Source organism: Giraffa tippelskirchi, chromosome X (genome assembly GCF_054371585.1).
Source record: "Giraffa tippelskirchi isolate mGirTip1 chromosome X, T2T-mGirTip1v1.2.pri, whole genome shotgun sequence".
In the NCBI taxonomy this organism is placed as follows: domain Eukaryota; kingdom Metazoa; phylum Chordata; class Mammalia; order Artiodactyla; family Giraffidae; genus Giraffa; species Giraffa tippelskirchi.
The window spans coordinates 142,664,460-142,679,820 of record NC_137289.1 but is presented as its reverse complement, the minus strand read 5'-3'; the positions used below and the strand labels follow the sequence as shown (position 1 = coordinate 142,679,820).

The following is a 15,361-nucleotide window of genomic DNA, read 5'->3' as shown; positions in this document are numbered from 1 at the left end:
TCACACAAACAAATTTTATTAAGGATAATTGGTTCCCATCCTAAGGGAAATAAAAGGGGTAGTTGTCACATAGTGGAGACATTGCATTTTTTCCTTCAGGAAATCTTTAGAAAATATCACAGTTGGTCTATCTAGTACCTATTTATATGCAAATTGGATTATTTTATTTTCAACAGCCCCTGTTTTGGTTTTACACAAATCACACATTTCCATTCGATACTCACACAAAACTCCAAAGCTTCCAGTAACTCCTGTTGCCAATGAAACACTGAAGTGGTCATCTCTTTCCAGTTACTATCCTCTAATTCATTTGGATAATTCCAAAAATGCAAAATATGTGATGGGGAGAACTTTTAAGATTTTGCCATTCTCTTGGTTCACTCTTGAAGGGAGGGGACAGCCAATGAGCAAATAGAATGGAATGGAACCTTCCCTGGGCCCAACAGCACCCTCTTAGGTCTGGGAATTTGCTTTGCAGGCCTGGTATAAAGTAAAATGAAGTTGCTCAGTCGTGTCTGACTCTTTGCAACCCCATGGACTGTAGCCTGCCAGGTTCCTCTGTCCAATAATCCCAAATAAAAGTCAGCTGATAAAATTTTCCAAGTCAAAAAGTCCTTATGTTGTACAACAGAAAAACATACAGTCATTATCAAAAAAATATTTCAGCTTTTCCTAAGAAGCTAGGCTTTGACGATTGATTTCCAGAAGTTAGTAACTATTTCATTATTAGCATTCTTTAAACCCACATGGGGCACTCTTTCTAAGAACTGCCATTTCCAAAATACTCTACCAGCCTGATTGTCAAATGGCTGTATTACGGGGGAAAAGTCATGGGAATTTGGAGAGTTTAGTGATTAAGGAGAAGGAACTGGATTGACGCTCTTTCATCCTCCCTGATCTTTACAACCTAGTTACGATTTTTCTTTTGCCTCTAAAGGGATTAACCAAAATAGACCATTCTGAGGTGGTCTCCATTGTACCTGATAGAAAAACCAACCATCCAAGTTTTGCCTGTGACTGAGTGGGTTCCCTTAATGTGGGGCTTCTGAGGCTAAACTGGAAAAGTTCTTAGGCAAACTAGGACATGTTGGTCACCGTTACAGAAAAGTAAGCAATGATCCAAAATCCAGATGCCAAAACAAAGGTGTGGAGACAAAGCAAATGAAGGTGGAAAAGGTAAAGAGAGTAAGATGGAATGAGTATATATCACCCTAAAAGCCCAGAGGTGGCAGATGTGGACAACTGTTAGCTCTGAACCGTAGTCCCGCTTGACTAGGGAATACTGTTGAAGCCTCTATTGGGTTTGCTCTGTCAAGCAAAGCAACAATTTCCTTGAACTTAAAGGCCTTTGAGTAAAAATCCTCTGAAGAGAAGTTACTGCTTCACACTGATTCATTAGCACAGAAGAAAATTTCCAGGCCAGTGGGAATGACAGGGTGTACCTGAGTTTCCACGGGGAGGAACACCTTTATCAAAAGGTGCTCAGATTAGGAAAACATGAAAGAGATTTCTGTTTTGATGAAGCATCAAGTCGACTACCGTATATACAACCCATTCAGAGAAATGATAAAATATTTAAGAGTTTCAAAAGTAAGTAGCTGTAAGGGAATTATCTTGTCAACATGAAACATCTTAATATTTATGGTGACGAATTTAAAAAATACTGCCCCATCATATCAGAGTTTTATAATAAGATTTCCAGTACAAAATTACAGAATGGCTTTTCTTCTGCCCAAAGTATCTGAGAAGATTGAAAACAGAGATCATGTCATTTCTGATTTGGAAAATAAATCAGTTTTATTTGACAATCTGCCATTATAGACTGACTGCTGTACTTACCATTATCTTTTTCTACAGCAAAATCGGATGGTTGTTATTTGTTGTTTACTTGCTAAGTCGTGTCTGACTTTGAAACCCCATGGACTGTAGCCCACCAGGTTCCTCTGTCTGTGGGATTTCCCAGGCAAGAATACTGGAGTGGGTTGTCATTTCCTCTTCCAGGTCATCTTCCTGACCCAGGGATCAAACTCATATCTCCTGCATTGCAGACAAATTCTTTCCACCCAGAATGACTAAATTAAATAAAAATTCAACCAACTCAACTTTTTCCATTAGTGTTCTGGTTTGGTTGAGTCTTCTTTCTTTCTCCCCTCTGTTCCCACTCCTAATAGAATTGAGTGGTTTATTTTGACCAAGATATACACAGTCTGGTTTATTCACCATACCAACATGGCATGCATCAAATCAGGGAGAAGAGTGAGGGGAAAATATGTCAGAGTGGTTGATAGATAACTCTTATGCATGGCATTTCTGTAGGACTACCGAGTGAATATTTTTCTGAGACAACAGTGGAATGATTCACGATTGGCATATAGCGAGTACCCTGATGATTCTCTGGACTTGGACCCATCGATGCTGGACTCCATTTGGAAACCAGATTTGTTCTTTGCCAATGAGAAGGGGGCCAACTTCCATGATGTTACCACTGACAACAAATTACTTCGCATTTCAAAAAATGGCAAAGTACTCTACAGTATCAGGTAAGCTTCCTTCAGCTACCCTCTGCTCCCTTCTCCATTATCCTCCTGACCTAGAGCCACCTGATTCTGCGGGGCAAGATGGATATGAATATTACCCTTTGTGGTTTCTTGTTTATTATTTGAAATTAAAGTCATTGAGAGTGCCAGTGGTTCTCATTGTCTCAGAAGTGTAATCTTCCACAACCAAAATCTATTTGGTAGGATATTGGTTAGGTGGTGGTATCATATAAATGTCTGCACAAATATGTTTTTTAATTGATTCAATAAAGGAAGTGCAGGTCATTTAGTTCAATTACTACTAAGCAAAACATACAAGTTTTTGTATGTTTCATTCAACATACATTTCATTTCAAAAAATTATGCCATTCTATAGCATTTAACCACACACACACACACACACACACACACACACACACACGCACAAAGATTTCAATGGTTCAGTATGGTCACTGACAGCATACTTAGAGCTCAGTGAAAGGAAAACTGGTCCTAATCCCAGCTCTACTTCTAACTAAACATCTGACCTTCGTCTGTTAACTTTTCTTGGGCTTGAGCTTGGGACAGAAAATTCCTCAGATGCATTTTTACTTTTGTATTCAAATATAATCTTCTCCAGAATCTTTGTCTCCCTATGATCAAAATAATCTCTCTTTTCTGAACCCTAATAATAGTTTTTCTGTGAATCTATAAGGGTCTGACTTCTTCCTACCCCATATTTTGGCTATTTCTATACACAAATATAGCATAAGAACATAGATTTTTGGAACCAGATAAATCTAGAATTAAATCCATGCTTTGCCACTTGCTAAGTTACATAAGCTTCAGTTACCTTAATTGGAAAATGGGAAACACTGTATTTATCTCTGAGTATTCTTGTGAGAATGAATTATATACAGCAAAGGTCAGCAAATATTTTCTATAAGGGGCAGACAGAAACTATTTTAGTTTTGCAGGTCAGACTGTTTCAACGCTGTCACAGCTACTCAACTCTGCCATTATAGCACAAAACAGTCATAGACAATACTCAAACAAATAGATGTGGCTGTGTTTCAATAAAACTTTATTTACAAAAACAGATGATAGACTAGAGTTAGCCCTTTGGTCATAGTTTGCCAACCCCTGATATACGGTATATAAAAATACTTGCCACAGTTCCTGACACACACGGTATGTTCTCAATAAATAAAATGATGGCTGTTTGTATTTTAAAATTAACATTCTTTCTAAATAATAAGTCCTTTAAAGTCAAGATATTTGGATTTTCCATCTTTTATACCCCCTCCCAAATGGCCAAGACTGTGTATTGTATATGAGAGATATCAAATATATTGAATAAATATTGACATTTTAAAGATCCTTTATAGAATCCCCCTTTCTCACTAATCTTACTACCAAAAAACAAAGTGGACAGCAAGTATCTTTGCAAATGATTTTCACAAGTTTGCAGACTCACCACTCACCACCACCAAAATTGTATTTCACAACTCTATATACAATTTAGTTCTGTACTGTACATTCCATTCTTAACCTAGTAATTTCACAGCTTGTGATAGTGGATAGCTGAAATGTCTCTTGGAAGGAAAGAGGCTGCTCATTTGTAAAAAGTGGCAAAGTCACTGCTCTCACAAAGAATCAGGGAAACTTCCCCCACTTTATTTTTAAGGAATTTAACTTTATTTTTATAATTTTTTTAAGGAAACAGAATATTCCACATAGGAATGCATTTGGTATAAGATACAGTATTGGGCACAATCTAAGCTGATGTGACCTGATGAAATGGGACATACATAGAGCATGGTGCTGGGAAGGAGAGTTATAAAAAGCAGCACGGAGTATCAGCTGCTCCAGCTAACCCTCTGGGCTTTGGGTGGCATTTGCTCTAGTAAATACCTGGCATCATGCACTGCTGAAATAAAACTAGTTTTTTTCCTTCTGTTCTATAAAGCCCTTGCATTCTAGAACCATGAAGAATATAATGTTCGTCAGACTAGATCCAGAGGCAATTCTTCTATCTCTGCTTCCCAGTAGGCTCTGAAATACCCCCGACAATTGTTTTGGGGTTGGGTGGAGTTTGTCCTGTGACAGACTAGTTTTGACTTCTCTCTCATGGCGGGTATTCTATGAAATGAGGGGAAAGACCCTTGGTGTAAGAGAACTGGGCACGCAATTTTAAGGAAACATAGCTCTTGGCAGATTTGAACTGCAGGAATCTAATTATTTGCCAGGAAGAGTTTTCAGTGAGTCAGACACCATGCCGGGCCTAGAGATCCAGAACTGAGTAAAATGTGGTCTCTGCCCTGGAAGGGCTCCAGCCTAACAAGACAGGCACACATAAGATAATTTAAGTAGCAGGAATAAATAGGAGCAAGGGAAAGAAAAGTGGCTCTAACTCTGCAAACGAATTCTGTGACTCAAATATTGTTTGAGTTTGGGGGTTGGCACCTACACTCCTGTTTATTTGAGTCACTTGGCTCATATTAATTAGAGGGTAAGGAAGAATTAGTGCCAATACATGCCCAGCTACAGGTCCAAATCAAGTTTAAAGATCAGTTTCTGATGTCTAAAAGGTGCTAGAAAGTCCTTGCTGACATTCCATTAGGAAAGACTTTCTCTCAACTCTCAGGTTTACAATGCAAATACCCGCAGGAGAGGGAACACGTTGTCCTCAATTCATACTAAACTATAAAGAACTGACATGAAATTTTCTTTCAGATACTAGGTTTAATGTCTGTGAAGAATAGTGGAACGAGCATGTTGGATGCCTGAGAGTGAGATAGGACGAAGAGAGTTAAGAAAGATACAAGGAAGGGATATAACAGAAGCACCAAAGATAAACTCATGAATTGCCTCCATCTGACACATTTTAATAATTACTTCAACATCGGTCCACATTAAGAAAAAATAATGTCCTATGGTTATGCTTCGTATTTGAATTTTCCTGAAACCTAAAGCATATGGATAGAAGTGCTGCATCCAGAAAAAATTCTACACTTTCTTAATTTTGTAGGAGCAGAGGTAGAATTAACTCTGCATGGAGACCAAAGCCCAAGGCTTTGATGGCCAAACAAAACACAAAGAGAACTATGCAGCCACTGACTTCATAACAAGCAAGACCACACTTCCCACAATGTAATATATCTGTTAGTCAGAAGACAAAAGTTTAAAAAAGGGAGTGACAGTAGACCAGAAATCCATAAGCGTCCCGCAGATTCAAATACCTGGGGTACCTGAGTAAAATTTAAGCAAATATACAGTGATGCAGGACATAGTCTCTGTTGGCGAAAAAGTGTCAAATCTGTTTCTGTCTACTTAACCTCTGATTTCTATTTTTTAATTATTCACTTCCCTGACATGTTTGATCTTACCCTGTTTTGAAGCTTTTCTGTTGACCCACCCCATTAAGTACTGACCATTCTTGACCAATGTGTAAACAAGGACATATATCTTGCTTTGTACAGTCTCTTCAGAGACACTCAGATTCTAAATTTATATGACTTAAAAAGGCCAAAATCCATAGTGAAATGAAGAAGTGAGCCTTGAGTATCATACATATTATTGCTCAAATAATATTTACTGAATCAAGTATAGTAAATTGTAGTAGAAGTTAGGACATCATGACATATGGTATGCAATATGAAAGAAAAAAGGAGAGGGTGAGCATTTTTAAAGAGAAGCTGCTGCTGCTGCTAAGTCGCTTCAGTCGTGTCCAACTCTGTGTGACCCCATAGACGGCAGCCCACCAGGCTCCGCTGTCCCTGGGATTCTCCAGGCAAGAATACTGGAGTGGGTTGCCATTTCCTTCTCCATTAAAGAGAAGCAGCTGGTCTCAAATGTCCACAATGTCTTTGCTAATATCTGTTTTCTTCCCTTCCTTCTCACTGCTTCTGAGAATTTTCTTCCAGAATGCTGACTTTTATAGACTCATATGATTTGTTTTTTTTTTTTATTTGAAGGTATTACCTTGCAAAATATTCTTGTTTTACTGATAAGGCAGTGACTCCTTTCAAACGTTAAATGAGTTAAAATAATGGAGCCCATAAATAGGAAAGCTCGGACAACAATCAAAGCTCTTGACATCTGTTTCAGAGCTATCATCCCCTACCTCACATTAATTCTTCATTTACTCCAATTCCAATTTAAAGACACAAACAAATACAATTCAAAAGACATATGGTTTGGGAACCAATCTTTTGGGGACTAAATTTTCAAAGGACTATTAGAGGAAGGAGGTAAGATTTAAGATATGAATGTATAGTATCTTCAAATTTCACAAATGACCAAAAAGACTGTTTGAATTCAAGATGCCACAGTTTTGATTTTGTGTTTGTGCTCAGTCGTGTTCGATTCTTTGCAATCCCATGGACTGTAGCCTGCTCCTCTGTCCATGGGATTTTACAGGCAAGAATACTGGAGTGGGTTGCCATTTTCTACTCCAGGGGATCTTCCCAACCCAGGATTGAGCCTGAGTCTCTTGTGTCTCCTGTATTGGCAGGTGGATTCTTTATCACTGAGCCACCTGGGAAGCCTCTCAAATAGGAAGCTCATTTGATAGTTTTATGTAGCATGTATAGTTTATAAAGCAAATCTACTTTCTGAAAAAAATTTACTATCCTGGGATCCTGGAGAAGGAAACAGCAACCCACTCCAGTATTCTTATCTGGAGAATTCCATGGACAAAGGAGCCTGGCGGGCTATAGTCCATGGGGTTGCAAAGAGTCAGACATGACAGCGACTAAATGACAACACAAAACAAAGTTATTAAGTAAACTTCTTACCTTCAGGCAACTTGTCGAGAACTTATTCTATTTTTAAAGACCATCAAAGAAGCAGACTTTATATGAGTTACTTTAATATTGTGCATAAATTATTATTTTTTAATTTATTTATTATTTTTTGGCTGTGCTGGGTCTTTGTTGCAGTGCACAGGCTTTTTCTAGTTGCTTACCATGGGCTCTAGAGCACATGGGCTCAGTAGTTTGGACTGCGGGCGTCTCTAGTTGTAGTGCGTGGACTTAGTTGTCCCGTGGCATGTGGGATCTTAGTTCCCCAACCAGGGATCAAACTCGTGCCCCCTGTATCGGAAGGCAGATTCTTAACCACTGGACCACCAGGGAAGCCTCCGGAAATTCTTCCTTACATAACTTAAATCATATTTGCTACAATTTAAATCAGTCTCTTTTTCCTACATTTGTTAACATGATAAACAAATGGCTACCATTTTTATAAGGATGGAGGGATTATGTCACTGATTTTGCTTTCATAAATTTTCACCCCACCAGAATTAGTGGACATATGGTTGGTCACCAATGTTACGTTGCTGGTTTAGTTTTACAGTGTGTAAAATCAGCACCAAGAAGTTCTTCATGTTGCAGTTTTCAGTTTGCTGCACAGTTTGAGGCCCCTACTCTGAATTTTATGATATCGAATGCTATCTTGGTTCCTTCTGATACTATAGTCAACAAGGCTTTTAGAGTCAAACACCCTTGAGCTAGGGTCTCTGGCCTCAGAACTAACTGTGTGACCTAGGTAAAATTTGTTCTCCCTCTGAACCTCTATTTCCTCAGCTTTGAAAAAGAGATGATTTGCTTAAGAGCTTTAGTAGAATACACTATATGCTATATGCATAGATAGTCAAAAATGGCATTGCCCTCCACTCTGGGGCCCTTGGTGTTTTCTTGTAATTTCATGATTGTGCTTTCCATCCTGGTCTGTAAGTCAAAGAGTAAACTGACCAGGATAGATCCCCACGATTTCTGGACATTACTGTTTGCCTTCACTGTCTTCTTCTTTGACCGATCAGGTAGCTGGGGGCCCTATGCTATCTGCCAACTGCATAGAGTTCTCCAAACAATAAATAGTTCTGGGATTGTTCCTCCACAACAGTACTCCATGTCACCCTCGTCATCAACTTAATCGGACCTAAAACTTACTCCTTTACGGTATCAGAGGTGATTTCCTTGTTAATTCCTTTTGACTCAATTAATAAATCCAGGTGTCGAGGATTCAGTGTCCCACCATCCCAGTAGTATCTGAGTTGTCACAGAGAACTCTTGGGGCCTGACATGCCTTCTCTCTCTGATGATAGATTACAGGCAGCAATGAGAGCAGGTGAAGTGTAGATTTCTAGATAAGTATCCAACCGTGCTCCTCAAATAATCCTGTCTAATGACCTGTCTTTATCCACACACATAAAAGGTCAGCTTTTCTAACATTACCTCCTACTCTTGACGCATCCTATGGCCTGATGCAAGAACTTCAAAGATTCTAACTTCAGTTATAGAATGATTGTTATGGCACAGGAAAAAAAAAAGAACATTCTTTATTTAGATGTCAGAGCTGAAAATGGAATGCACAGCAAACTAAGACCTGCCTAAATGTTACCAATGGTGATACTTTGATTATCTTACTCTCAATTTTGATGAGACACATAAGCCCATATTTTCTATTAGAAGGCAGCTATGCAAAGCTGTGATTTCTTCTCTCTGTGCATATTTGAACCATGTTTATCTTTATATCCTATAATCCAGGCAAAATTACATTCTCATTTTCCAACTCTGTGTCCAAATCCTCATTAGTTTTGTGACTTGACTTAATGCAGTAATTAATGACTGTAACATAAGCACCCACATCAGAATTAAGCAGTGAGGCTTCAGAGAAATGCTGGAAAATACCATGGAAACCACGATTCCCTTCTTCCTAGAGGCAAGCAAGGTTAGGAGGCTGGGAGGCGCTGGCATGCATATACGCTGGTGGCTTCAGCAGGAAACTGAGCTAAGTGGTGCAGAGGGGGCACTTTTGGGGAGTGGGCTTCAAAAAAGGTGCAGCTGAGGATAGAAGCATTAAAGTCTAGAAAGTATGTTCTGTATACGACAGATTCTCTTACAGCATGAGAAACTGCACTCTTGATTTGGTTCAGAAATACACATACACTTAAGGGCATAATACTGGTTCAAACACAACAGAGTAAGGATCTTACCCTTGTTTGAAGGAAAAGAGGAATTACGCAATGAAATACAAGGCAGGCGGCATGACCACGTGTCCTTGACTGTTTACCTGATTGAACTAGCAATAGCAACTGGTAGGTTATTCTCTTTTTGGAGGTAACTTTCCACTGCATTAATATTCATTAGAGTTTGCTCTGAAGGTGATGGTGCAAAGAACAGAATACCAAGAAGGTAGCTTAGGGCACAGGAGCACCACACTTCCTTCCATCATTTACTGTATCCTCTAGGCTCAAAGACTAGCCTCTCTAAGCCCATCAGTTTATCATTCTGAGTCTCACTTTCCTTGCTATAAAATGAGACTGAACCAGGAGATTAGATGAAGTCTGAGGCTCTGTTCTAAGTCTATAATAATTTTCAAAATGATCTCCTCCTTCTCAAACCACAAGATTCCTTTGGGATGAGGAAAAATGAGTGGGTTCTTCATGTTCCTTAGGGCTTGGGAGACAGCAATAGGAAATTCTGACTTGTGAGGCCTATCTCAAATGACTTTTGGATCCTTGAACCTTTTTCTCCCAAACTGAGTACCTAACTTCTGAGGAGAGGAATCTGACTTTGGAGTGGAGTAGGGAAGGTTGGACTACTTGCTGTTTAAGAGGCAGCCTTATATTCAACATATAGTTTGCACACAGACTAATACTTAATACTAAGCTCCCTACTGAGAAATTTCCCAATCACAAATTAGAACATGCATACTCTCTGATTCAATCAGCAGGAGTATCCAAGAGATACTATTTTAGAATGTGTTCATGAATTATGGGTTTATATACTTTCAGACAATTATACAAAGATGGATGACTGAGATAATTATTATCTGGATATGTACACTGAAGGAAATCACCTAGTAGATTTGAACCAGTAGAGTTCAAAGGCTAGTATGCCATTATTCATCACCTGAATTTTCTTATGACAGGAAACCAAAGGAAATTCAGAGGTCCTGGTGAGTCTGCTCGACTTATGTTGATGTAGGCTTCTGCCTGGTCCATAGTGCTGCTTTTCAAAGGCTTCTTGGATGGCATTAATCCAAAATAAACACACATAATATCACCACGATGCTCATGAGACACACGAATTACTTTAGTGCATTCTCATAGTACGTAACCCAAAGGAAGGACATTCCCATTTTAAAATGGGAGAATACTGTCCAGCCTCAGAAGTCAGCAGGCCCCTATGCTAGCTGCTTGTTAAGAGTCAACTAAGTTACTCCACATTCAAGGTCAGGAGGGGACGCCATGAGTAGATACTCCTTATCCAAGGTAAGGAGCAGTGGCTGCACTTTGCTGGAGCAGCCGTGAAGATATATCCCACGTTCAAAGTAAAAGAAACCCAAGTAAGACAGTAGGTGTTGCGAGAGGGCATCAGAGGGCAGACACACTGAAACTGCAATCACAGAAAACTAGTCAATCTGATCACATGGACCACAGCCTTGTCTATCTCAATGAAACTAAGCAGTGCTGTGTGGGGCCACCCAAGACAGAGGGGTCATGGTGGAAAGGTCTGACAGAATGTGGTCCACTGGAGAAGGGCACGGCAAACCACTTCAGTATTCTTGCCTTGAGAACCCCATGAACAGTATGAAAAGGCAAAAAGATAGGACACTGAAAGATGAACTCCCCAGGTTAGTAGGTGCCCAATATGCTACTGGAGATCAGTGGAGAAATAACTCCAGAAAGAATGATGGGATGGAGCCAAAGCAAAACCAATACCCAGCTGTGGATATGACTGGTGATAGGAGCAAAGTAAATGCTGTAAAGAGCAATATTGCATAGGAACCTGGAATGTTAGGTCCATGAATCAAAGCAAATTGGAAGTGGTCAAACAGGAGATGGCAAGAGTTAACGCCGACATTCTAGCAATCAGTGAACTAAAATGGACTGGAATGGGTGAATTTAACTCAGATGATCATTATATCTACTACTGTGGGCAGGAATCCCTTAGAAGAAATGGAGTAGCCATCATGGTCAAAAAAAGAGTCCGAAATGCAGTACTTGGATGCAATCTCAAAAACAACAGAATGATCTCTGTTCGTTTTCAAGGCAAACTGTTCAATATCATGGTAATCCAAGTCTATGCCCTGACCAGTAACGCTGAAGAAGCTGAAGCTGAATGGTTCTATGAAGACTTACAAGACCTATTAGAACTAACACCCAAAAAAGATGTCCTTTTCATTATAGGGGACTGGAATGCAAAAGGTAGGAAGTCAGGAAACACCTGGCGTAACAGGCAAATTTGGCCTTGGAGTACAGAATGAAGCAGGGCAAAGGCTAATAGAGTTTTGCCAAGAGAATGCACTGGTCATAACAAACACCCTCTTCCAACAACACAAGAGAAGACTCTACACATGGACATCACCAGATGGTCAATACCGAAATCAGATTGATTATATTCTTTGCAGCCAAAGATGGAGAAGCTCTATATAGTCAGTAAAAACAAGACCAGGAGCGGACTGTGGCTCAGATCATGAACTTCTTATTGCCAAATTCAGACTTAAATTGAAGAAAGTAGGGAAAACCACTAGACCATTCAGGTATGACCTAAATCAAATCCCTTATGATTATACAGTGGAAGTGACAAATAGATTTAAGGGACTACATCTGATAGAGTGCCTGATGAACTATGGACAGAGGTTTGTGACATTGTACAGGAGACAGAGATCAAGACCATCCCCATGGAAAAGAAATGCAAAAAAGCAAAATGGCTGTCTGAGGAGGCCTTACAAATAGCTGTGAAAAGAAGAGAAGCAAAAAGCAAAGGAGAAAAGGAAAGATATTCCCATCTGAATGCAGAGTTCCAAAGAATAGCAAGGAGAGATAAGAAAGCCTTCCTCAGTGATCGATGCAAAGAAATTGAGGAAAACAACAGAATGGAAAAGACTAGAGATCTTGTCAAGAAAGTTAGAGATACCAAGGGAACATTTCACGCAAAGATGGGCTCAATAAACGACAGAAATGATATGGACCTAACAGAAGCAGAAGATATTAAGAGGTGGAAGAATACACAGAAGACCTGTACAAAAAAGATCTTCATGACCCATATAATCATGATGGTGTGATCACTCACCTAGAGCCAGACATTCTGGAATGTGAAGTCAAGTGGGCCTTAGGAAGCATTATTACAAACAAAGCTAGTGGAGGTGATGGAATTCCAGTTGAGCTATTTCAAATCCTGAAAGATGGTGCTGTGAAAGTGCTGCACTCAATAGGCTAGCAAATCTGGAAAACTCAGCAGTGGCCATAGGACTGGAAAAGGTCAGTTTTCATTTCAATCCCAAAGAAAGGCAATGCCAAAGAATGCTCAAACTACCACACAATTGCACTCATCTCACACGCTAATAAAGGAATGCTCAAAATTCTCCAAGCCAGGCTTCAGCAATACGTGAACCGTGAACTTCCAGATGTTCAAGCTGGTTTTAGAAAAGGCAGAGGAACCAGAGATCAAATTGCCAACATCTGATGGATCATCAAAAAAGCAAGAGAGTTCCAGAAAAACATCTATTTCTGCTTTATTGACTATGCCAAAGCCTTTGACTGTGTGGATCACAAGAAACTGTGGAAAATTCTGAAAGAGATGGGAATACCAGACCATCTGACCTGTCTCTTGAGAAACCGATATGCAGGTCAGGAAGCAACAATTAGAACTGGACATGGAACAACAGACTGGTTCCAAATAGGGAAAGGAGTACGTCAAGGCTGTATATTGTCACCCTGCTTATTTAACTTATATGCAGAATACATCATGAGAAATGCTGGGCTGGAAGAAACACAAGCTGGAATCAAGATTGCCGGGAGAAATATCAATAACCTCAGATATGCAGATGACACCACCCTTATGGCAGAAAGCGAAGAAGAACTAAAGATCCTCTTGATAAAAGTGAAAGAGGAGAGTGAAAAAGTTGGCTTAAAGCTCAACATTCAGAAAACTAAGATCATGGCATCTGGTCCCATCACCTCATGGGAAATAGATGGGGAAACAGTGCAAACAGTGTCAGACTTTCTTTTTTTGTGCTCCAAAATCACAGCTGATGGTGATTGCAGCCATAAAATTAAAAGATGCTTACTCCTTGGAAGGAAGGTTATGACCAACCTAGATAGCATATTTAAAAGCAGAGACATTACTCTGCCAACAAAGGTCTGTCTAGTAAAGGCTATGGTTTTTCCAGTGGTCATGTATGGATGTGAGAGTTGGACGGTGAAGAAAGCTGAGCGCCAAAGAATTGATGCTTTTGAACTGTGGTGTTGGAGAAGACTCTTGAGAGTCCCTTGCACTGCAAGGAGATCCAACCAGTCCATCCTAAAGGAGAGCAGTCCGGGGTGTTCATTGGAAGGACTGATGTTGAAGCTGAAACTCGAATACTTTGGCCACCTCATGTGAAGAGTTGACTCATTGGAAAAGACCCTAATGCTAGGAAGGATTGGGGGCAGGAGGAGAAGGGGACGACAGAGGATGAGATGGCTGGATGGCATCACTGACTCGATGGACATGGGTTTGGGTAGACTCTGGGATTTGGTGATGGACAGGGAGGCCTGGCATGCTGCGATTGATGGGGTTGCAAAGAGTCGGACACGACTGAGTGACTGAACTGAACTGAATGAACTATACTTGGTTTCAAAGTGTTACCTAATCAAGAATGGACTATCTTTCCATCTGACCAATACTTCATTGTCTCTCCAACCTTAGCCACGGAGAAACAGTGGCCAACAACTTTCCATCAGTTACTACAACTGAAGTCTTAATACAGGAAAATGCTAGCAAAGTAACACAATTTTGCTCTCAGCTGTCAGCAGATAAAAGTTACTTTGGTTTTCTTAAAATCACATTGGCAGTTCTTTTTCCTTTTTGCCAAAAGTAAAATAATCCCAAATAAAACAGTAAGAGAATTGCTATATAATGCTATTTCCTCTTTTTTCAACTCAGCATCACCGTTAAATAGCTGTGAACTCAGACAACAGAGTAACCATGGACAAGTTATTTCTCATTATTTTAATGGGCAGGTTAATAACATTTTATCTTCATGAATATTTGGTGTATAAATAAATGTTAGCTGTTAAATGACTTAAATTTAAAATGTAACTAAAATGTGGGCAGAATTGGTTATTTGAATCTTTGACCATCTGAGGTCTTCTTTCTGATGGTGTTCACTGTAGCCCTCTCCTATTCAACACCTTGAAAATATTTTCGTTCAGGAAGCATCAAAGCATTGGAAAAGTTTTAGCTGCAGATTTATCTGTTGCTCTCCAAGTTGAATCCAATCCATATTTGGACTTAATTAACATGGGCCCACCATATGTATGCATTTTCTGAAGGGACAAGGCACAGATGGGAGCAGATATTGTATTTTTGTCCTTCCCAGCTAGTATTGCTGAATGCATATGGGTATTTTCTGTGATGCCTTTATGTTTGGTAAACATAGACCTTCCTAGTCAGCCACTGGTATTTTAGTCAGGGGAGAGGAGTAGAACAGCTGATGAACTAGCACTGTTGCCATTCACTCCTTGCAAAACCCAAGGTCAACATGGAGAAACAGGTCTTATACTTATTTGGAATTAACTAAAAGGATAGACTCTAATAGCAAAGCTTACTACCAACCTTGGGTTTAGTTTCAATCTTAGATAAAATTGAAGAAATGATTTCTCACCGGTGTCCTAGCCACATGATTTTGAGCCCTGTTATCCATCTAGCTTCATCCCTCCATTTGATACTCTCAATATCAAGGTCTGCTCTTGGGGATACTGGTAAGGGACCTGAGAATCTATCAACTCATATTCACAAAGGAGGAAATGACTAACAGTACTTGAAATACTACTCTCTCCCTAGATTTTC

The 15,361-nt window shown here is 39.7% G+C and overlaps 2 protein-coding genes across 3 annotated transcripts in view; one reads left to right on the top strand and one right to left on the bottom strand.

Annotated features, from left to right (window-relative positions):
- LOC145536274 (uncharacterized) overlaps positions 1 to 15,361 on the bottom strand; it is a 401,900-nt gene that overhangs the window by 173,196 nt on the left and 213,343 nt on the right. The window lies entirely within an intron of this gene.
- GLRA2 (glycine receptor alpha 2) overlaps positions 1 to 15,361 on the top strand; it is a 197,525-nt gene that overhangs the window by 47,677 nt on the left and 134,487 nt on the right. For both annotated transcript variants that reach the window (XM_081565319.1, XM_081565320.1), the window contains exon 4: positions 2,317 to 2,540. In XM_081565319.1, the coding sequence (XP_081421445.1) occupies positions 2,317 to 2,540 (224 nt within the window). The remainder of the gene's footprint in view (positions 1 to 2,316; positions 2,541 to 15,361) is intronic.